The sequence below is a fragment of the Giraffa tippelskirchi genome, chromosome 11 (genome assembly GCF_054371585.1).
Source record: "Giraffa tippelskirchi isolate mGirTip1 chromosome 11, T2T-mGirTip1v1.2.pri, whole genome shotgun sequence".
Classification (NCBI taxonomy): Eukaryota; Metazoa; Chordata; class Mammalia; order Artiodactyla; family Giraffidae; genus Giraffa; species Giraffa tippelskirchi.
Window position 1 is genome coordinate 79,711,115 of NC_137285.1, and position 23,489 is coordinate 79,734,603.

Consider the following 23,489-nt stretch of genomic DNA (forward strand, 5'->3'; position numbering starts at 1 on the left):
TCATGTATATATTTTAAACTTAGAGCACATCTCAGTTCAGATATTCTTTATCAGCAATATTCAATCTGTACTTATATATCAAAAAGTTTATAATTGAAAAAGTAGATTCATATCACTCAAGTTTCCCAAACAGACATTATTCATTAATTGAATTGAGTATCAATTTTTAAATTAAAATTAAATACAATTAAAATTCAGTTACTCAGTTGTAGTAGCCAAATATCAAGGGCTCATCTACCAAGTGGCTCCTGCAGTGGAACAAACTCAGTTCTAGAATAAGTATTAGGTCAATTTTCTTGCTTGAAATTACTATCTCAAAAATCAAATTTGCAAAGAGACTATCAGGTTAGTAATAGGGTACTAATATTAATGTTAGGCATTTTGGATTACCTTTCATCTCTCCCTTGTTGATCTGTGTCTACTCAGACAAGATACAGATGAGAACAAAAAAAGAGAGGGTATCTGGAAAAGATCTCTCAATCAGCAAAGAGACTGAGGTAATTGGAGGAAGCTGAAAGAGTTCATGACATAAAGGTAGAAAGTTCTTAACACTTACTGACTTACCAGGCCTTAACCCTTTTACTTATGTAAATAAATAGATTTAAATAGTAGACAGACACTGAAAAGGTCAGAAAGAATCTGGTCATAAAAATGATGGATAGTTCTTTTGCCTTTTCACTATACTCACACAGAAAATGTCCACTACAAACAAAACCCCAAACTATAAAACACAAGATGTCATATTTTTTCAAAAGCAAACTGTTTACATTTCAAAGAGCATTATTTCATAAGTACTTCTATTTTATGGAAGAGAATTCCTTCAGGAACATTGAGCAAGTATTCACAATTCACCCAGAATATTCCTTTATTTATTTGCCAAAACTCTTTTGGGTGCCTATTATATTTTAGGCACTGAAAAGAAATTTCAGCAGTGGACAAGGAAGACCTACCCACCTGGAATATGTGATAAAAGCTGTCAGAGGAAAGGCGCTAACTACCGTGGGAGCATTCTGAAGGAGGGTTGGCAGATTTACCAAATAAAAATACAGGATGTCAAATATTACATAGGATACGGTTATACTAAAAATTATTTGTTACATATCTGAACTACAAATTTAGTTGAGTATCCTGTCTTTTATCTGGCAAACCTACATTAGAGGGACAACTTGTAAGTGGAGATAGGGTGAATGGAGAGAAAGGAAGGCTTACTTGGAAAAAAACTTCTAAAACAAATCCTGGGCATAGCAGGGAATAGGCAGGGAGAAATCATTCTGGGTGGAAACAATGCAATACAAACTAAAAGTCCCAAGGCCACTGTTAAGTCCAGGAACTGAAAGAAACGAAAGTAATTGGGGTAAGGAAGAAGGTAAATGAAAGAGGGGTAATGTTGATGAAAGATGAAGCCCGAGAGAAAAATAGAAGAAACTCTTGTAAAGAGTTTGTACTTTATCATGAGTATGGTTCCACCAAAGACGTGTAAGCAGCTTGTCTTAGCTACAGTACGAAGAATAGACTACAGTCCTCTTGGCGGTATGATTGATAGCCCAGTGAGAATGCTACTGATGTAACTGAGGATTTCAATGGACGCCTGAACAAAGGCAATGGAATGACAGACTCATTAGTAACACCAGAACTAGAACTTGAGATGGCAGCTAAAGCCTCGGCAATTGCAAAGGGTATAGATATGAGAACTGAGAGGGAGGAAAACCAGGGGAAGCATTATGGAAATCAAACGAAGAAAGGTCAACAAGTCAACTATTTTATGAGGAGGTAAGATAAGAGCTGAGAAGTGATGACTAGATTTAGCCGCAAGGAAATCACCAGTGACCTTTGGAGGGGTAGTTTTAGAGGGAATGACTGAGGCAAAATTAGGTCACCGTTGGCTGAGCAGAAGGTGATCCTAGGTTCGGAACCAGCTGGGGAAATGCGAGGGTCCCACTTCCTGTTTGCCCTTTTAACAGGTTTGGGTCAAGGACAGGAACGGTTTGGAGATGAAGCTGACTGTGCTCCAATCGCGCAAAACGGCGCAGCGGGCGACCGCGAGGGGCCAATCCTTCCCCACAGCGCTCTAGATTGACGGGGCACGGCGCCAAGGAGCTCTGGCGGGAGGCCGAGTCACGGGGGGGCGGAGTCAGGGCACTAACCCGGAACGGCTTGGGACGCGCTTTCCATTGTGAGGCCGGACCCGGGCGGGCCCTCAGCCAGAACGGCAGCGTCCTCCGGGCCAACGGGCGAGCCTCGTTAGACGAGCGGCGGCCGCGGCAGCCAATGGCGTAGAGGCAGGGGCGGGCCGAGTCCGTGGGCGGGGAATTGATAAAGCATCTCTGTTTGCCACCCCGCCCCACACACACCCCAGAGGCAACGGCGAGGAGGCGCCACCCGGCCTGCAGGTGAGCGGCGGTGCCGCGGAAGAGGCTGTGAGGCGGGCGGCGTCTCCGCGGACGGTAGGTGCCAGCCGGGCGGCGTCAGGCCGCGGTCACCCCGCCGCTGGCTTTGGACCCGGCTTCGCGGCGTCGCGGACCACAACGCTCAGAAGAGATCGCAGTCGCCGCTGCAGCCTGACCTGGGAGGGTGGGGAGGGCCCAGGCCTCTGCAGCGAGGCTGGGAAAGTTTCCGGGCCCCAGTCAGGGCTCTGATTTGCAGAGCGAGCACTTTCTTCCAGGTTGCCCTGTATCCTGTCAGGTGCAGCCGTGGCTGTGGCCGAGTCTGCGGCGCGCCCCCTCCTCCTGGCTGGCCTCCTGGGAACTCAGCCTTCCTGGATTTTCCCAAGGGGCTGTTCCAAAGGGAGAGGACGGGAGTGAGAGATACTTTATTAATGTGATAACAGGGGACGCTTAAATAAAGTTTAGTCATTTACCTACCACAAGTTACAGGCAGGGAGTTGAATGTCCTCTAAGAGTATAGTGGCGACAGTAGGGCCCGGTGTTGGTGGGAGGTGGGAAGACCATTGCAAAGAGGATTGGGGGAAGTTTGTAGATTTTGTGATGTTTTTCTTCTTGAACAATCTAATGAGTTTACCTAAAAAAATTTTGGGCCCAGAATTTATGCCCGATTTTCCTTAGACCTCTTAATTCTGTCTTAACATGCAATATTTAGTAACTTCATTCTCAAGTGTTAGTCCTTGAAAAAAAAATGCCCAGGTGTAATATGCCTTTGGTGGTACACCATCTTCACAAGGGTTATGTAAGTGAACTACTTATACCTATTTTCACCCAATGAAGAATGATTGTGAAATGGGATTTCAGGAAAATGGCTGTTCTCTGTGATTGGGCATGGAAGAACTATGAATTTTTAGAGGTTGCAACTACTGAATTCCCTTTTGTAAAGATACGGAAGACAACCAATATAAAAGGGATAGTATTTGACATCTAAAACGGCTTTTTAAAATATTTTGTGAGGTATTTAGCCCCAGCACCAAGAATATGTGCTTGACACATAGTAGGAGCTTGATATATTTGAGTAAAATTATTGGGCAATGGATGATGAAAACCCAAACGGTTACATGAGTACAACAATGTAAAGGAGAAGAGAGAAAAAAATTCCTGGAAACATAGCTTATTTTCTACTCATGCAAGCATAGCTACCAAATATCAGCTCAAGGTTACTTTTTTGGATACTATCTTACATTAATCAGAAGATGTCAAAGATTTTCACACAATTAAGCCATGACTGACTGGAAGTCTAAGATATATTTTGATATCAATTTCAGTGAGGTAGAAAGTGTGTGTTAAAGTGCAAATGCATTTTGTCAAGAGTTCCTTACTGGTCTAGTGGTTAGGGTCTGTGCTTTCACTGCTGTGGCCCAGAATTCCCTGGTTGGGAAATTCCCCCATGCCATGCCTGTCAGCCAAAAATTTTTTAAAAAAGTGAATTTTATCAATGAACTAGTTCATCAGTTTGGCATAGAACAAAGGGTTAGGAACATAGGTCAAAGACAAAGGGATACCACTTTTGTAGGATAGAGATACGGAGTTGCAAATTGTTGGTGGGGTGCACAGAATATGCAAATAATAGAAACTGCTGCCCAAATTTTAAGAATATATTGACTCAGGCATAGTTTTAAGAGGATTGTTATTTCTATCATTACAAAATTGATCTTACATTCTAAGAGCAGCAAAATCTGATTACAGATTTTTGTCTAAATTAGGATTCTGTTTGCAACTGCAATCATTGTTTATTATGCACTTGTATTTTGTATGTTATAGTTTGTGTAACAGTGCTTCCATATAAAAGGCATATTGCTTGAATTTCAAAAAAAATATGAATTTTCAGATATATTTGCCTCTTAACAGTAAGTTTCTTAGCAAAGAGTAGGGCCTTTCAAGCCAACCTGACATGTGGCCCCAACGTAGTTATTTAACTTTGATCCTGATACTTCTGCTATGTATTACTGCCCCTCCAAATCAAATGCCAGTTCCTTCTGACAGCTTTCCTTGATCCCACCAAAGATTACTCCTTCTGAACACCCAGGAGATTGTTAGTATTTCTCTTTGTGCACTTTCCTTACATTCACATTATTCATCGAGTAAAGAAGTATTCATTTACTGTGTCCAGACTATACTAGGAAGTGGATAATAGCTGATATTTGCTAAGGGCTTATTATATCTTAGATATTATAAGCTTTTTGTTTCTGTTGTCTCATTTACTCCTCAAAATATTGTGGTATTCTATTATTTTTCCCATTTGTAAATTAGGAAATAAGTTTAAAAGGTTAAGTAATGTATTCAGATCATAGAGCTTCTAAGTAGTGGAATTAATGTACAAGCCTTGGTAGCCTCTATTCAAAACTTTCCGTTTATAGTCTCCATAATAAGTTTTTCATGTAAATTTTATGCATATATGTTTTAATAGATTGTAGATTATTTGTTAGAAATAGTATATTCATTCTTTGATCCATTATTGCTTCTAATGTAAAGTAAGTGGTTATAACAGCCTGTTAGTGGAAGCATGTGGCTAGGCCAACAAACAGCTATATGACTGAGATAAATGACTATATATGTGATCTCTAGAGCTGGTGAATGATGGCGGACAGAGTGAGTGAACTTGTTGTAGAGCATAGCATGTTCTGTCTAGAAATGTTCTTAGGTTGAAAACTGAGCTTCTGTGATTATGTACACAACATAGACATACATACATATATTCCTTTCCTGATTTTGTTGGTTTGCATTAGCATACTACTAATGTTGTGCTAAGCCATATTCATACTGTAATTGGGTATTACATTCCATTATGTGGCTGTACTGCAGGTTATTCATCTAATCCCTTATTGAATATTTATATTTTTACCATACTTCTACCTTTTAAATATGACAATGCTTTTAAAATGGTTCAAGAAGCCATTTAAATATCTGAAACATTCTGTATCTTTTGGAAACAAAAAGTCATCCTTAATTTGATACGGAATTTGATGTAACTTTAACAATCTTTTCTATTTTTAAGGACATCTGACTTACTGATTCCATTTTTAAAATATGTTTTTAATAATCTGCTACTCATTGGTTCATACTGCCTAAGTAGTTCTTCATAGCCTATTTATTTAAAATTTTCTTTTCAGAATTTTGTATAACTTGTTAACTGTTACATTCTTTAGTATAGTTATAGGGTAGGTAGTTTAAGGTCTTCACTTAATTTCATGAACTGCTTCTTGCCTATATTGACTTGGGCTGCCTTTTTCTTTTAAATATATACTTTGCCTGTAGCAGTTTGTTTTGCTAGCTTACCTTACTTGAGTTATTGTCTGTTTCATTTTCTGCTCTTTCTCCTCCCCCAATCACTTTCTTATTTTATGTTGTATTTTTACCTCCTATTAGGCACAGTGTTATGTATTGAAGATACTGCCTTTGGAGCAGGTGGGGTACCATCTTCTAGATCCTCATAAGGGTGGAGCAAATGGTAGAGGAAGGAGGAAATGAAGTTTGACTGCACTAATTCTTTGAAATGTGATGCAATGGCCCTATAGGTGCTAAAGAGAAGTATATTGGGGCTGGTTTAATGATGTGCAAATGATGTGTAAATCAGTTTTCTTCAGTTCCTTTTTTATGGTGCTTATAGATATAGTGAAGAAAAAAGCATTAGTCATTCAGTTGTGTCCAACTCTGCAACCCCATGAACTGTAGCCCACCAGGCTCCTCTGTCCTTGGAATTCTCCAGGCAAGAATACTGGAGTGGGTTGCCAGTCCCTTCTCCAGGGGATCTTCCTGACCCAGGGATCGAACCCAAGTCTCTTGCATTGTGGGCAGATTCTTTACTGTCTGAGCCATCAGGGATGCCCCATAAATACAGTATTTCGTGATTATTCTTCAGTTGCCTCTAGAGAAAAGCAGTATACTTGCCCAGCTCAACTGAGAACTTGAATTACATAAGGAATGTTAGGTCAGTGCTAATTAAATGAGATCCTCTAAAATTACAAGGCTTCTAGAATGTTCACTAAACTGTTGTAGGATCAGATGTTAAAACATTCCATTTTCTTATTTTTTATTAGGTAATATTTGAAATATGGAAAAATCATGTAGCTTTAAGTATAATAGTAAACCAGCTCCTTGACCACTGAAAAGAAAAACATACTAGTTTGTAACATTTGTCCATTTCTGTGTTGTAAATACTGCCATCTTGGCCAGTTTCTAGTTCCCAACATGACATTACTGAATATGGAGTTGGGAAGTGTACAATGACCTTCACCAGCTCGTATCAGCAGGCTCCAGTATACTCCTAATGTTATAAAGCATAGAAATAAAGACCAACAGACTTACCACTTGGCCTATGAACTAGAACAATACCAGTATTATTGTGGCCTTCATCTTCCTTTAGAGATTCGCCTTTCATGCAATAATAGTGAACTTAACTTGTTGTGTGCCAGGAACTATTCTCCATATTTTACTAAATCCTTTAATCCTTATAGTATCTCTATGAAGTAACAATATTATTTTACAAATGGAATTGCATGTAGGGAAATTAAATAACTAAGGCACACAGTTAGGAAGTTGCGGAGCCAGGATTCCAACCAGCCATCTGACTGCACAACCTGTGCTTATAACCATTACACTGTGCTTTGAAATGTGTGCATGCTTAGTCATGTCCAACTCTTTGCAACCCTATGGACTGTAACTTGCCAGGCTCCTCTGTTCATGGGATTCTCCAGGCTTGAATACTGGAGTGGGTTGCCGTTTCCTCCTCCAGGGGGTCATTGGTGGGCAGATTCTTTACCACTGAGCCACAGCCTGTTTTGATGCTTTTTTAATGTATGAGTATATTTGCTTATCTGACCTGTCTCTTGAGAAACCTGTATGCAGGTCAGGAAGCAACAGTTAGAACTGGACATGGAACAACAGATTGGTTCCAAATAGGAAAAGGAGTACGTCAAGGCTGTGTATTGTCACCCTGCTTATTTAACTTATATGCAGAGTACATCATGAGAAATGCTGGGCTGGAAGAAACACAAGCTGGAATCAAGATCGTCGGGAGAAATATCAATAACCTCAGATATGCGGATGACACCACCCTTATGGCAGAAAGTGAAGAAGAACCAAAGAGCCTCTTGATGAAAGTGAAAGAGGAGAGTGAAAAAGTTGGTTTAAAGCTCAACATTCAGAAAACTAAAATCATGGCATCTGGCCCCATCCCTTCATGGCGAATGGATGGTGAAACAGTGGAAACAGTGTCAGACTTTATTTTTTGGGCTCCAAAATCACTGCTGATGGTGACTGCAGCCATGAAATTAAAAGACGCTTACTCCTTGGAAGGAGGGTTATGGCCAACCTAGATAGCATATTTAAAAGCAGAGACATTACTTTGCCAACAAAAGTCCATCTAGTTAAGGCTATGGTTTTTCCAGTGGTCATGTATGGATGTGAGAGTTGGATGGTGAAGAAAGCTGAGCGCCGCAGAATTGATGCTTTTGAACTGTGGTGTTGGAGAAGACTCTTGAGAGTCCCTTGGACAGCAAAGAGATCCAATCAATCCATCCTAAAGGAGATCAATCCTGGGTGTTCATTGGAAGGACTGATGTTGAAGCTGAAACTCCAACACTTTGGCCACCTCATGCGAAGGGTTGACTCATTGGAAAAGACCCTAATGCTGGGTAGGATTGGGGGCAAGAGGAGAAGGGGACGACGGAGGATGAGATGGTTGGATGGCATCGCTGACTCGATGGACATGGGTTTGAGTAGACTCCGGGAGTTGGTAATGGACAGAGAGGCCTGGAGTGCTGCAATTCATGGGGTCGCAAATAGTCAGACACGACTGAGCGACTGAACTGAACTGAGTGACAAGAGGCTTATATTTACTATAATGGCAGTATTTGCCTAAGACAAGATCAAAAGTGCTGCCACTGTTTGATTATACATTCTAATTTAGTGGATTTCAATTTTATTATTAAATGTCTCAAGTAACTGGAAGTCTGCTTTAGTAATAGTTTGCTGCAATTCTTTTTTTTCCCCCTGTTTTTGCCTGCTTTGCCCTTTTTGTGGGTGTATGAAATTGTTAGTGACTTTTTGAGGGTTTATTTTCTGCTCTTTTAAGTTTTTAGTTCTCTCTGGTCTTCATTTTAGCATCAAGGAGTAGTTCAGGAGATGGTTACTGTACATCAATGGTTAGAAACAAAAAGATGCATTGGTGGGCATTTTTTTGATGATGTTACTAGACACACACAAGATCAGTTGAATAAGTATTACTGGAAACTTGAAAAAATGCATACAAGGAGTGAAATCTTAAAAAATATATTGTTATTAGAGATTAGAAATAAAGGATTTGCATCCACTTTTAAGCCCTGGGGAGAAGAGGTTTAACAGTGATAGAAAAGATTTGTGCATTTACTGATTAAATTTAGTTAGCCTTAATTACTATGCTTTTGCTTCAGTAGAAAATTCTATTTATATTGTCAATTACCAGAGAAATATTTTTCACTCTAATAGTAAAATTTTAAACTGGCAAATAATAAAGTTTTTCAGTGAAGAAACTGGTGGAGTGAAACATAACTGGTTGAAACTGGAGAGTTTTCTGGCTACATATAGAACTTTATCTAGACTTAATGATGGGACATGGAATTTAATGGATATTAGTATTTTTCTTTATATTGGCAGGAAATGTTTATGCTCCTACAATGATAGAGCTGGAAGGGACCTTAACAGCCTACCCTCTCATTTTGTAAAGGAGGGGGGAAAAAAAGCTCTGTAGCAGTGATCAGTGAGTGAATTTGAAGTCAGAAAACGTGGTTTGTGTGAATGCGTACGTGCAAAGTCACTTCAGTTGTGTCAACTTTGTGACCCTATGGACTGTAGCCCACGAGGCTCCTCTGTCCAGGGATTCTCCAGGCAAGAATATTGGAGTTGGTTGCCGCTTCCTTCTCCAAGAGATCTTCCTAACCCAGGGATCAAACCCACGTCTCTTTGTCTACTGCACTGGCAGGCAGATTCTTTACTGCTGAGCCACCAAGGAAGCCCTTGTTCCTCATTACATACTTTAAAAATCTCTTTTCCAAGGAAAAGACCCATTCAGCATCTTTTCCAGTTTGTTTGTGTGCCTTCCCATAATGCAAAGGTTAGATAGCAGAAAAACTACCTTTCCCAGCTATTGTATTGAGGATCTGAATGTGCTTTAGATTCCACCAAAGAGATACATTTGTATAAGACTTGAAATCAAAGTGTGTGAGAGAATCAGGTGTGTAAAGCATTTGTTTTACTAATGTGGGTCAGCACCATGGTTTTCAAACTTTAGCACGTATTAGGGTCATCTGGAAGACGTATTGAAACGTAGATTGCCAGATCTTGCCACCAGAGTGCTGTATTCAAATGGTCTGGAGTGGGGCCTGAAAAGTTTTCCTTTCTAACAAGTTTCAGGTACACCCTCTTTCAGTCTTAATTTTTTTGCTTTTTAACATCTAGTGGTCACTTTGGCAGGTTGACTCATTTATTCATTCAAAATTGTTTATAGTATGTATGCCTGCCATGTGCCAGGATCTCTGCTAGACTCTGGAGACATGCTGGTGAGCAGAAATGTTGCTGTCTTCTGAAACTTCTAGTGAAATGGGAAAGAGACACTCTTAGTTGTATATTAGAACAAGTGTAACATTTAGGTGAGGAAAACGAGTAATTACTTGTCAGGAGAGGATTCACTGAGGAGCAGATGTCTAATCTGCAAGCTGAAAGATGAGGAGGGATTAAGTAGGCCAAGCAGGGAACAATCCATTTTCTAGGCAGAGGAAATAGTGTATACAAAAACCCTGAACAGGGAAAGAGATTGACAACGGTGGGTGACTTAAAGAAGGCCTTTGCAGTTAGAGTACAGAGGATGAATTGGGGAGAGCAGAAGTAGGGAGCAGATCAAGAGTGAATATTGGCAGTTAGTTAGGAACCTTTACAGCAGCCTAGGTGAGAGAAAATGGTAGCTTGGACTGCGGTAGTGCTGGCAGAGACAGAAAATGTAGTCAGTTTTGAGCCATATTAAGAGGGCTTTCTTTGTTTGTTTTTAAATTATATAACTTATTGGGTTGAACTATATTGCAAAAGTTGCGGGTTGATTGATTTTTACTTTTTTCTCTTTAGGAATCATCCAGCCTGCCTGTGCTACTAAATGAATGGAAAACTCTGATTTAAACAAAGTACTAACAAGGAATTGCCCTTGATTTTTGTACTTTGTAGCATTCCTCAAATTCTTTTCACATCGTTCCTTACTGTAAAAATTGCATTTAAGTTAGAAAATGAAGCAATTGAAGAGGAAAAGGAAAAGCAATTTCAGTGTACAAGAAACTCAGACCCTTTTGAAAGAAATTACAAAAAGGAAAGAAGTAATTTTTTCCAAGCAGCTCAATACAACAATTAACGTGATGAAGCGGATGGCTTGGGAGGAGATTGCACAGTGCGTGAATGCTGTAGGAGAAGGAGAACAGAGAACAGGGACAGAAGTGAAGAGAAGGTACCTTGACTGGCGAGCCCTTATGAAGAGAAAGAAGATGAAGGCAAACATTAAGCTAGTTGGTTCAGGGTTTCCCCTTCCCACATCTGATTTAGATGACTCTCTCACTGAAGAGATAGATGAAAAGATTGGATTCCGAAGTGATACAAATTTTGATTGGCAAAATGTGGCAGATTTCAGAGATGCAGGTGGATCCTTAACTGAGGTCAAGGTGGAAGAGGAAGAAAGAGATCCCCAGAGTCCTGAAGTAAGTATTAGCCTATGTGAACCCTCTTTTTATTTCCTCATTTCTGATATGAGAGTTTGTTATAGACCAAGAACAGTTAAGAAATTCCCAGATTTTCAAGCTAACTTAAAAATAGTACATAACAGAGTCATTCCATTTTTTTTTACTATCTTACCGTCATTAATCTCGTCTCACCTCAATGTACTCTTTTAACTGTACATATTAATGATGTCACACAATTGTAAATATTTTTCAAAATTCAAAGTAAATGGTTTTGTGTACTCAAATACAGAAAGCTTTAAAGAAATGCCTAGAGAAATTAACAACTATGAATATAAATAAATACTGAGAACTACTTTTCTCTTTTAGTTTGAGATTGAAGAGGAAGAAGAAATGTTGTCATCAGTCATACCAGATTCCAGGAGGGAAAATGAACTTCCTGATTTCCCCCACATTGATGAATTTTTTACTCTGAGCTCAACACCCTCTAGGTCTGCATATGATGAGCCCCATTTGCTTGTAAACATAGAGAAACAGAAATTAGAATTGGAAAAACGAAGGCTTGATATTGAGGCTGAAAGACTGCAGGTAGAGAAGGAACGCCTACAGATTGAGAAAGAGAGGCTGCGACATTTAGACATGGAGCATGAGCGACTCCAGCTGGAGAAGGAGCGGTTGCAGATTGAAAGAGAGAAGCTGAGGTTACAGATAGTTAACTCAGAGAAGCCATCTTTGGAAAGTGAACTTGGTCAAGGGGAAAAGTCCATACATCAGCCACAGGATATAGAAACGGAGAAGTTAAAACTTGAGAGAGAACGCTTACAACTGGAAAAAGATAGGCTGCAGTTTTTGAAATTTGAATCAGAGAAGCTGCAGATTGAGAAGGAACGCTTACAAGTAGAGAAAGAGAGACTACGAATTCAGAAGGAAGGACACTTGCAGTGATTTATCTAGGTCTCCATTTATCAAATGTTTGTAAACCATAGGTTTAGGTTTAAAAATGGTTGCAGGATTAGCTATATTGTTGGTTTTTTTCCCTGTTTAATATTAGTGTTTTCAGTAGGAAAAAGATGATTATTTGTGGGTAATTATATGCTTAAGTCTTGTATGAAAACTATGTGCCCTAGCATAAACAGTATAGCAGAAATTGTTGTACTATACTCTTTAAATTAGTAAAATTACACACAGTCTTGTATAATCTATGGACTCAGAGTTTACAATTATGTCTGTGTAAAATTCTAGCTCTGTAGTTGTCAACTGGGGGTGACTTTGGCCCCCAAAAGACATTTGGCAATGTCTGGTGACATTTTTTGGTTGTCAGAATTGGAAAATTGGGCACATTGCTACTGGCATGCAGTAGGTAGAGGCTAGGGATGCCTACATCCTGCAATGCACAGGACAGGTTCCACCTCCCCCCCCCAAAAAAAAAGAATGATCAAACCCAAAATCACAATATTGCTGAAGTTGAAGAACACTGTCTTAGCCTGACTGAGCACCTCTTTAGGTATGTTTCAATTTCAGAATGTTAAAACCACAGATATTTATGTGGGAATTACTTAAATGGCCCAAAACTTAAACTGTGAAACAGTACTGTAATAGTATATTGACTGTAGGAAATGATGAAGATGATAGATGTTTTATTCCTTTGTTTCCATCTGTATATAATGTGAGAGTCAATATAGACAACATCAGAGGTTGTCTAAAGTGGGTTACTTTGCAGAGCAGTTCGTTTGTTTAGCTTTTGGTGCTTTAGAAACAGCACACATTTTTGTAAGCTTTATGGTTTCTTCTGTGACTCCATTGACTAAGCCAGTAGTTCAGGCAAAAATTGTCATTTAAACCATGTACTGAAATCTTAATATACTTGGTTGAAGCTAGTAAGAATGTTACCAGTTTAAAAATGGTGCCAGTAGTCGACAAACTGGAACTCAGTAAGTGGTCATTTGATTTTTAAAATAGATAATAACTATTTGGAACTGGGAATGGGGGTGGGGGAGATTGTCCTCTGTATCCAATAGTAGTGATGGTGATGAAATAATGATAGTAGTGGTGTATTATGAATTAGGGAAGCACTATTGCACACTATCTGACCTAATCTGTAGAAAAAGTCTTGAGAGTAGTAGTATTCCTGAACCTGAGGCTTAGAGAATTCACACTTCGCTTAAATGACTGGTTTCATGTATCATGATGCATTTTGTCTTTGTTCCTCCCTGTGAAACAAAGTTTGTATCTTTAGTCAGTCGTTTTGGTATTTATTCTGAGACTGAGGGTTTACTTAATCTGGTGATTTGCCTTCAGTCTCCTAAAGGTACTTTTTCCACTGTCCAGATGATTCTAATGCACACTAAAGTTGAGAGTCACTGCATGAGACCATTTTGTATTTTCCCATTTCCCTATATGTAGCCTTAGTATGTCTCTACTATTGACAGATACTACCTTGATTCTACATTGATTCTTGTTAATTTAAGAATGTCTTGAAACCATATATAACATTTGAGTATGGGTATATAAGGCAAAAATATACATCTTAGTTACCTTGAGTTTGGAATAGTGTTATTTTTGTATAATTGAAATAAATGCTTATACCATAGAGATGAATTTGCCGATACTAATTGTGTGAACATTTATCATTTCAAGTGATGCTCAATGCCCTGAGGGTTGAGGTTGTCAAGGCTGGAAGAGAGCTTTATCATGGTGAGTAGGGGAAAGGGGCCTAACATTTGTGTTAGGCATTATGCTATGTGCTTTTCATGCATTATTTTGTTTCTTAAAACAAGCCTTGAGTCATTTTGGCCTGACTTTTATAAGAAAGGAAACGGTACTTCATCAGTTTAATTAAAGAATACATTAAAAAGTGATACGACAGTACTGACCCAAGATTTTAGCATAAAAGCTCTGAGGAGAAGGAGTACTGAAAGTTTATAGATGTAGTTATAGTATTGTAGCTTGGTCACTTGCTACTTGTGAAAGTCATTTAACTTGCACTATGATTTCCTCATTTGTAAAATGAGTGTAGTGATATCTGCTCTGCATATGCTTCATAGTTCTTTTTTTGTTAATAATATGTAAAGTAAAATGTTATTTTAAAGGCAAGTTGATATTAGTGTTAACATTTAAGATCAATAGATTTTAACTTCCTAGAAGTAAGCATTGAAGATAGCCAGTATTATTTACGGATGGAGCATTCTTGATTCCTAGAAGTAAGAGACCTAAAAGAAAAGAAGCATCCACTTACTATCTTCCAGGGATTTGGTTGAAGAGCTTTGAACTTCTTAACACTGTCCCAGGTACAGATAGATTCAGTTGGTTCACTGTAGTAGGAAACTTCATTGCTGCATTTCTGAAGTGGTAGGCACACTTGGAGTGAGTCATTTTATTTAGCTGTTTCTGTGTAACTTGTTGTTGCTGTTGTTCAGTCACTAAGTCGTGTCTGACTTTTTGTGACCCCATGAACTGCAGCACACCAGGCTTCCAAGTCCTTCACTATCTCCAGGAGAGTGCTCAAACTCATGTCCGTTGAGTCAGTGATGCCATCCAACCATCTCATCCTCTGTCAACCCCGTCTCCTCCTGCCTTCAATCTTTTCCAGCGTCAGGGTCTTTTCCAGTGAGTTGGCTCTTTGCATCAGGTAGCCAAAGTATTGGAGCTTCAGCTTCAGCTTCAGTCCTTTCAATGAATGTTCAGGGTTGATTTCCTTTAGGATTGATTGGTTTGATCTCCTTGTTGTCCAAGGGACACCCAAGAGTCTTCCCCAGCACCACAGTTCAAAGGCAAATTCTTTGGTGCTTAGTCTTCATTATTGTCCAACTCTCATATCTGTACATGACTGCTGGAAAAATCATAGCTTTGACTATATGGACCTTTGTTGGCTAAATGATGTCTCTGCTTTTTAATTTGCTGTCTAGGTTTGTCACAGCTTTTCTTCCAAGGAGCAAGTGTCTTTTAATTTCGTGGCTGCAGTCACCATTCGCAGTGATTTGGAGCTGAAAATCATTTTAGTTAGCTGTTTCTGTGTAATAAACCACTCCCAAACTTATGTTTTGGACTCATGTTGCTTATGATTTTAGAGGCAATTAGGCTGAACTCAGTTGGGTGGTTCTGATCTTGGCTGTGTTCTCATGGTTAGCTGCAGGTTAGCTAGGCTGTTCAGCTTCTGGGGGTATTAACTGGATATGGGTTTGTGGTGAGGGGTTTGTTTCAGCTCTCCTGATGGTGTTTAATCCTCTAACAGGACTTATTTTAGTGAGGATGGCAGGAGTTCAAGAACAAAAGAATTGATGCTCAAGGTGTTTTGAGGCCAAGGCTCAGAACTGGCACTTCACTTCTGCTGCATGATATTGGCCAAAACAAATCATTGGGTCATACCAGAGTTGAAAGGTGAGGGAGAGTGTCACCTTTTGATATGCAGAGCTGAGGAACCAGAGATCAAATGGCCAACATCTGCTGGATCATTGAAAAAGCAAGAGAGTTCCAGAAAAACATCTATTTCTGCTCTATTGACTATGCCAAAGCCTTTGACTGTGTGGATCACAGTAAACTGTGGAAAATTCTGAAAGAGATGGGAATACCAGACCACCTGACCTGCCTCTTGAGAAACCTGTATGCAGGTCAGGAAGCAACAGTTAGAACAGGACATGGAACAACAGACTGGTTCCAAATAGGAAAAGGAGTACATCAAGGCTGTATATTGTCACCCTGCTTATTTAACCTACATACAGAGTACATCATGAGAAACGCTGGGCTGGATGAAACACAAGCTGGAATCAAGATTGCCGGGAGAAATATCAATAACCTCAGATATGCAGATGACACCACCCTTATGGCAGAAAGTGAAGAAGAACTAAAGAGCCTCTTGATGAAAGTGAAAGAGGAGATTGAAAAAGTTGGTTTAAAGCTCAACATTCAGAAAAATAAAATCATGGCATCCTGTTCCATCACTTCATGGCAGATAGATGGGGAAACAGTGGAAACAGCGGCTGACTTTATTTTTCCGGGCTCCAAAATCACTGCAGATGGTGATTGTAGCCATGAAATTAAAAGGTGCTTACTCCTTGGAAGAAAAGTTATGACCAACCTAGACAGGATATTAAAAAGCAGAGACATTACTTTGTCAACAAAGGTCTGTCTAGTCAAGGCTATGGTTTTTCCAGTGGTCGTGTATGGATGTGAGAATTGGGCTATAAAGAAAGCTGAGTGCAGAAGAATTGATGCTTTTGAACTGTGATGTTGGAGAAGACTCTTGAGAGTCCCTTGGACTGCATGGAGATCCAACCAGTCCACCCTAAAGGAGATCAGGCCTGGGTGTTCATTGGTAGGATTGATATTAAAGCTGAAACTCCAATATTTGGCCACCTGATGCAAAGAGCTGACTCATTTGAAAAGATCCTGATGCTGGGAAAGATTGAAGGCAGGAGGAGAAGGGGACGACAGAGGATGAGATGGTTGGATGGCATCACCAACTCAATGCACATGGGTTTGGGTGGATTCTGGCAGTTGGTGATGGACAGGGAGTCCTGTGGTGCTGCAGTTCATGGGGTCGCAAAGAGTCGGACACGACTGAGCGACTGAACTGAACTAAAAGTCTTTCGGAAAAAATGGGGATACAGAGAGGGGTGAGAAGTTGTGTTCATTCTCATATTCTACTACATAGGCATTCTGGTTTATCTGGATGCTCCTGATTATATTAGTGGTATTGGTAGTTTATCTGGTTTAGCATTTGTTCTAGACAGAAATACCCTAATATGGGCATTAAATTATATTGTCATTCTGATCATGAAGAATACCTTTTGTAAGGATACTGACTTAAAAGAAGATAGGGGCCATAATTTTGCAGAAAAAACAGTGTGCTTTCAGGCTTTTTCTTATAAATTAAACACATTAGTCTGTAACTGAAGAGAATTCTTTACTTCTTTTTTTTTCTACCTAATTTGTCCTTTTTTTTTTTTTGCCTCTCTATTTTCATTTTTCTACCTCTTCATACTTCATCGTTTAATCCCGAAAATAAGAGCAGATCATAGCGTTTCCAGAATATTTTAAGTTGATAGCTACCTTTCCTATCTCTCCTAAATTTTTTGAAATAAAAATTATTTTCATTGGTTTGCTCTACACTTGCTTTAACATTATACTTCCCCCTGAAAGATTAATTTTTTAAATATAGATGACTCCTTGAATGATATTGGAGATTAGGGGCACTCACCCCTCCCCCCATGCAGCTGAAAATTTGCATATACTTTTTGACTCCCTGAAAATTTACTATTAACCTACTCTTGACTGGAAGCTTTACTGATAACATAAACAGTTGGTTAACGTATTTTATACATGTATTATGTTCTGTATTCTTACAATAGAGTAAGTTAGAGAAAAGAAAATGTTATTAAGAAAATCATGAGAAGAAGAGAATACATTTAATAGAACCGCATTGTATTTATCTATACCTTAAGTTTACATCATCTGCATACAAGATGAATTATCTGTCTTGGCAGTATCTCCATCAATATTGTCTTATATGATAGAAAACACTATAGATGTTGTTTGTATTAGTACTGGATATCAAAAATGTAAAGGTTATGTGAAAAATTAATTTATTTACAGGTATAATGATTCATGTATTGATAATAAAGAAGCAGCAATGTGATTGCTTTATGCTAGCTTAGTGTGCTGCTGCTGCTGCTGCTAAGTCGCTTCAGTCGTGTCCGACTCTGTGCGACCCCACAGACGGCAGCCCACCAGGCTCTGCCATCCCTGGGATTCTCCAGGCAAGAATAGCGGGTTGCCATTTCCTTCTCCAGTGCATGAAAGGGAAAAGTGAAAGTGAAGTCGCTCAGTCGTGTCCGACTCTTAGCGACCCCATGGACTGTAGCCTACCAGGCTCCTCCATCCATGGGATTTTCCAGGCAAGAGTACTGGAGTGGGGTGCCATTGCCTTCTCCGTAGCTTAGTGTAGTCAATATAATTACTCCATGGTAGCCTAGCCTACGGTCATGTCCGAATCTTTGTGACCCTGTAAAATGGCCTGCCAGGCTTCTCTTTCAGGGAGGGGGGTTCTCCAGGCAAGAATACTGGAGTGTGTTGGCCAAAACTGGTTGCCACACCCTTTTGGAGCACTATATTTCCTGCTGCCCTAGCCGCCAACTCCCCTGAGTACCTGGTGCTGCCAGAACCCCTGGGACCCAAGCAGCTGCACCACCTCCACACCTGGTCACCACAGGGACAAACCTAAGGCCTCCAGAGCAGCCTCAGGAGCAAACCCCAGTGGAATGACCCACATACAAAGGTGGAGATAAAACCACAATTGAAACCCAGGTGCAGTGTGACTAAGGAAGAAGACCCCAAACCTTCCCACTAGCCATACAAGCTGCAGATTTAATCCACACGATCAACTAGGCAGACTCTGTCTCTATGGAATATATAAAAGGACATTGAAAGGTCCCACAGAAGAAAACACACTAGTTCTGATAGCTGTGGACATTAGAGGCAAGAACACACAGGGGTAGGACCAGATTAGAATCTGAGCTGCCCCCACAGCAGGTCCAGAGACCAGCACAGTGTTGGAGAGTGTCCTAGGAAGGTAAGGTGGACTGTGACTCCCAGCAAGAGAAAGGACTCTGACAGCAGTTACTCCAGGAAACCATTTATTTTTCTTATGTTTTGACTTGTTCTGTAGATTCTTGTGCTTTCTTTTCCTCCCTCTGTTATAGTTGTTGATTTTGCTAGTACTTTGAAATCTTATGAAATCTAATTAAGCTTTTGAGCTTTTTTTTTTTTTCTCCTCAGTCACATTTTTTATTGTTGTTATAAACCTCTGCCTCTATGTTGGGCTTTTGCAGTTCTGTGGAGTTTACCTTTTTTTTTTCTTTTCTCTTTTTTTAAAAATTTTTAAACATATCATATTATTTTCTACATTTATTCATTTGTTTGCTTTTCCTACTTTTCTTTTCCCCTTGCCATTAAACTTTAATGTATATAAATCTTCTTTATCTACCTCTATTTAACTTTGCATATCAGGTATTTCTTTCTTTTTTTCCTTTCCTCTCAACATATTTGTTAGTTTTATTTTCATTGATTTATTCCCCAATTGGCACCTGGCCTTAGTTTTGTTTTCCAGTTTGTGCTTTTAGTTAGTTTTGTTCTTAACTGGTAGGTATAATTCTTGGTTTCTTTTGTTCACTGGGTCAATCTATTGTACTTTATTTTTGTTGGACTGTTTTCATTTTGCTTATGGGTGTATATGTATATGTGTATATTCAGTCACATTTTTATAGTTGTTATAAACCTCTGCTTCTACGTTGGGCTTTTGCAGTTCTATGGAGTTTTCCTTTTTTCTTTATTCTTCCTTTTTTTTTTCCTTTTCTCTTTTTTATAATTTTATCTTTTAATTTTTTTTAAAACTATTACACTTTTTCTACATTTACTCCTTTGTTTGCCTTTCCTTCTGTTCTTTTCCCCTTGCAGTTAATCTTTAATATATATAAATCTTCTTCATCTACCTCTATTTAACTTTGCATATCTATTCTTGCCTTCTTGTCTTTCTTTCCTTTCCTCTCAACATATATGTTAGTTTTGTTTTCATTCCCTTATTCTCCACTTGGCATCTTGCTTTAGTTTCTGTTAGTTAGTTTTGTTCTTCACTGGTAAATATAACTTTTGATTTCCTTTGTTTACCAGGTCAATCTACTGTACTTTATTTTGTTGGGATGTTTTGACTTTGCTTATGGGTGTATATGTATATGTGTATATTCCATTATTTTAATTATTATTTGCATGATTTTGTAACTGTCATTTGTCTGGGGTTCATCTTTGGTTTCTCATTTTTGGGTATTTGTTTTAATCTCACTTAATGTCATAACAAACCACTTGTGGAATCTTCGTTCCTGACCACAGATCAAGCCCTGAGCCTTTGGAATGGGAGCACTGACTCCAAGACCCTAGACTACCAGAGAACTAACCCTAGGGAGTATCAAATAGTGAGAGCTCACACAAAGGAAACCACTCATCACCCAACCACCAGTAGCACCCTATGCAGGACACATCATCTAAATAAATAAAACAAAAATACAAACCCAATCATCAGCAGACAGGATTACCACCTCACTCAGCCTTGCCTATCTTCATGCAAAGATAGGCTCGATAAAGGACAGAAATGGTATGGACCTAACAGAAGCAGAAGATATTAAGAAGAGGTGGCAAGAATACACAGAAGAACTGTACAAAAAAGATCTTCACGACCCAGATAATCACGATGGTGTGATCACTCACCTAGAGCCAGACATCCTGGAATGTGAAGTCAACTGGGCCTTAGAAAGCATCACTACGAACAAAGCTAGTGGAGGTGATGGAATTCCAGTTGAGCTACTTCAAATCCTGAAAGATGATGCTGTGAAAGTGCTGCACTCGATATGCCAGCAAATTTGGAAAACTCAGCAGCGGCCACAGGACTGGAAAAAGTCAGTTTTCGTTCCAATCACAAAGAAAGGCAATGCCAAAGAATGCTCAAACTACCACACAATTGCACTCATCTCACATGCTAGTAAAGTAATGCTCAAAATTCTCCAAGCCAGGCTTCAGCAATATGTGAACCATGAAATTCCAGATGTTCAAGCTGTTTTAGAAAAGGCAGAGGAACCGGAGATCAAATTGCCAATATCTGCTGGATCACTGAAAAAGCAAGAGAGTTCCAGAAAAACATCTATTTCTGCTTTATTGACTATGCCAAAGCCTTTGACTGTGTGGATCACAATAAGCTGTGGAAAATTCTGAAAGAGATGGACATACCAGACCATCTGACCTGTCTCTTGAGAAACCTGTATGCAGATCAGGAAGCAGCAGTTAGAACTGGACATGGAACAACAGACTGGTTCCAAATAGGAAAAGGAGCGTGTCAAGGCTGTATATTGTTACCCTGCTTATTTAACTTCTATGCCTAATACATCATGAGAAACGCTGGGCTGGAAGAAACACAAGCTGGAATCAAGATTGCCGGGAGAAATATCAATAACTTCAGGTGTGCAGATGACACCACCCTTCTGGCAGAAAGTGAAGAAGAACTAAAGAGCCTCTTGATGAAAGTGAAAGAGAAGAGTGAAAAAGGTGGCTTAAAGTTCAACGTTCAGGAAACTAAGATCATGGCATCTGGTCCCATCACTTCATGGGAAATAGATGGGGAAACAGTGGAAGCAGTGTCAGACTTAATTTTTTGGGGCTCCAAAATCACTGCTGATGGTGATTGCAGCCATGAAATTAAAAGACGCTTACTTCTTGGAAGGAAGATTGTGGCCAACTTAGATAGCATATTTAAAAGCAGAGACATTACTTGGCCAACAAAAGTCCGTCTAGTCAAGGCTATGGTTTTTCCTGTGGTCATGTATGGATGTGAGAGTTGGACAGTGAAGAAAGCTGAGCGCCACAGAATTGATGCTTTTGAATGTGGTGTTGGAGAAGACTCTTGAGAGTCCCTTGGACTGCAAGGAGATCCAATCAATCCAACCTAAAAGAGATCAATCCTGGGTGTTCAGTGGAAGCACTGATGTTGAAGCTGAAACTCCAATACTTTGGCCACCTCATGCGAAGGGTTGTCTCAGTGGAAAAGACCCTAATGCTGGGTAGGATTGGGGGCGGGAGGAGAAGGGGACGACAGAGGATGAGATGGTTGGATGGCATCACCAACTCGATGGACATGGGTTTTGGTAAACTCCGGGAGTTGGTAACGGACAGAGAGGCCTGACGTGCTGCATTTCATGTGGTCGCAAATAGTCGGACACGACTGAGCGACTGAACTGAACTGACCTGTATCAAAATAAAAAAGAACTATTCAGGAAGATATCCATTCTCCTCAGTGACATTCTTAATCGCATTTGGGAACTTGTCTGCTGCCTCTTGGTCAGCATAAGGTTCTCCTCCTATGGTCCTGACATTTTTTTTAAAAAGCCAAACCTTTTTTTAAAATTATTAAACGATTCTTTGCTAGCATTAAATTCTCCAGCTTTAGATCCATCACCTGCTTGCTTTAAATTGTCATGTAACGATTTTGCTTTTTCTTGACTCATATTAGAGTCTATAGATATATGCCTTTCTTTTAGCAACCCTGCCTCCATATGAAAGTTGAATTTTCAATATAAGATAAAAAAGTATTTTGCATCTTCTTTTCCAATCTGGATTCTTTAAATTTCATTTTCTTCTCTGATTGCCATGGCTAGGGCTTCGAAAACATTGTTGAATAGTGGTTAGAGTGGGCACCCTAGGTGTGTTCCTGATCTTAGAGGAAATGCTTTCAGTTTTTCAACATTGAGAATAACGTTTGCTATATGTTTGTATATGGCCTTTATTAAATAAAAGTATGCCAGGTTTCTGGAGAGTTTTATCATAAATGAGTGTTGAATTTTGTCTAAAACTTTTGCTGCATCTATTGAGATTTCATGTCTTATCATATTATATCATATGCTTTTATCCTTCAGTTTGTTAATGTGTGTCACATTGATTGATTTGCATATATTGAAGAATCCTTGCATTCCTAAGATAAATCCCAGTTGACCATAGAGTATGGCCCTTTTAATGTATTGTTGGATTCTGTTTGCTAGTATTTTGTTGAGGATTTTTGTATCCCTGTTCATCAATGATATTGGCCTGTTATTTTCTTTTTTTGTGAGGTTTCTTTGTCTGGTTTTGGTATCAGGGTGCTGGTGGCATCATAGAAGGAGTGTTTCTCCCACTACAATTTTTTGGAAGAGTTTAAGAAGGGTATGTGTTACGTCTTCTCTAAATGTTTCATAGAATTCACCTGTGAAGTCATCTGGCCCTGGGCTCTTATTTGTTGGAAGATTTTAACCACAGTTTCAGTACTTGTGAACAGTCTGGTCATATTTTCTATTTCTTCCTGCTTCAATCTTGGAAGATAGTCCAAGAATTTGTCCATTTCTTCCAGGTTGTCCATTTTATTGGCATAGTTGCTTGTGGTAGTCTCTTATGAATCCTTGCATTTCTGCAATGTCAGTTGTAACTTCTGTCACTGTTTGCAGATGACATGATACTATAGAAAATCCTAAAGATGCCACCAGAAAACTGCTAGAGTTAATCAATGGATTTAGTAAAGTCATATGATATAAAATTAATACACAGAAATTTCTTGCATTCCTATACACTAACAGCAAAAAGCCAGGAAGAGAAATTAAGGAAACAATCCCATTCACCACTGTAGCAAAAGGAATAAATACCTAGAAATAAATTTACCTAGGGAGACAAAATACCTGTGAAGAAAACAATAAGACAGTGATGAAAGAATTCAAAGATGACACAAACAGATGGACAGATATGCCATGTTCTTGGATTTGAAGAATGAATATTGTGAAAATGACTACATTAC

At 39.3% G+C, this 23,489-nt stretch overlaps 1 protein-coding gene across 7 annotated transcripts; it reads left to right on the forward strand.

Moving 5' to 3' along the window:
• The first annotated feature begins 2,343 nt into the window (after positions 1–2,343).
• Positions 2,344–22,497, forward strand: LOC145526938 (myb/SANT-like DNA-binding domain-containing protein 4). 7 transcript variants are annotated; one of them, XR_014069330.1, is made up of 6 exons: positions 2,344–2,444; positions 10,539–11,155; positions 11,504–12,638; positions 13,772–13,828; positions 15,366–16,746; positions 20,015–22,497. XR_014069330.1 is itself a non-coding variant. In XM_081543909.1 (3 exons), exons 2-3 carry the CDS (start codon positions 10,694–10,696, stop codon positions 12,077–12,079), a joined length of 1,038 nt encoding a protein of 345 aa, XP_081400035.1. In that variant the 5' UTR covers positions 2,344–2,444; positions 10,539–10,693; the 3' UTR covers positions 12,080–13,732. The 7 variants fall into 7 exon arrangements, 2 of the variants coding, with proteins under 2 accessions (XP_081400035.1, XP_081400036.1); XR_014069332.1 differs by lacking the exon at positions 15,366–16,746; XR_014069331.1 differs by lacking the exons at positions 15,366–16,746; positions 20,015–22,497 and adding an exon at positions 15,040–15,170 and having other exon boundaries at positions 11,504–13,065.
• Positions 22,498–23,489: the final 992 nt, after the last annotated feature.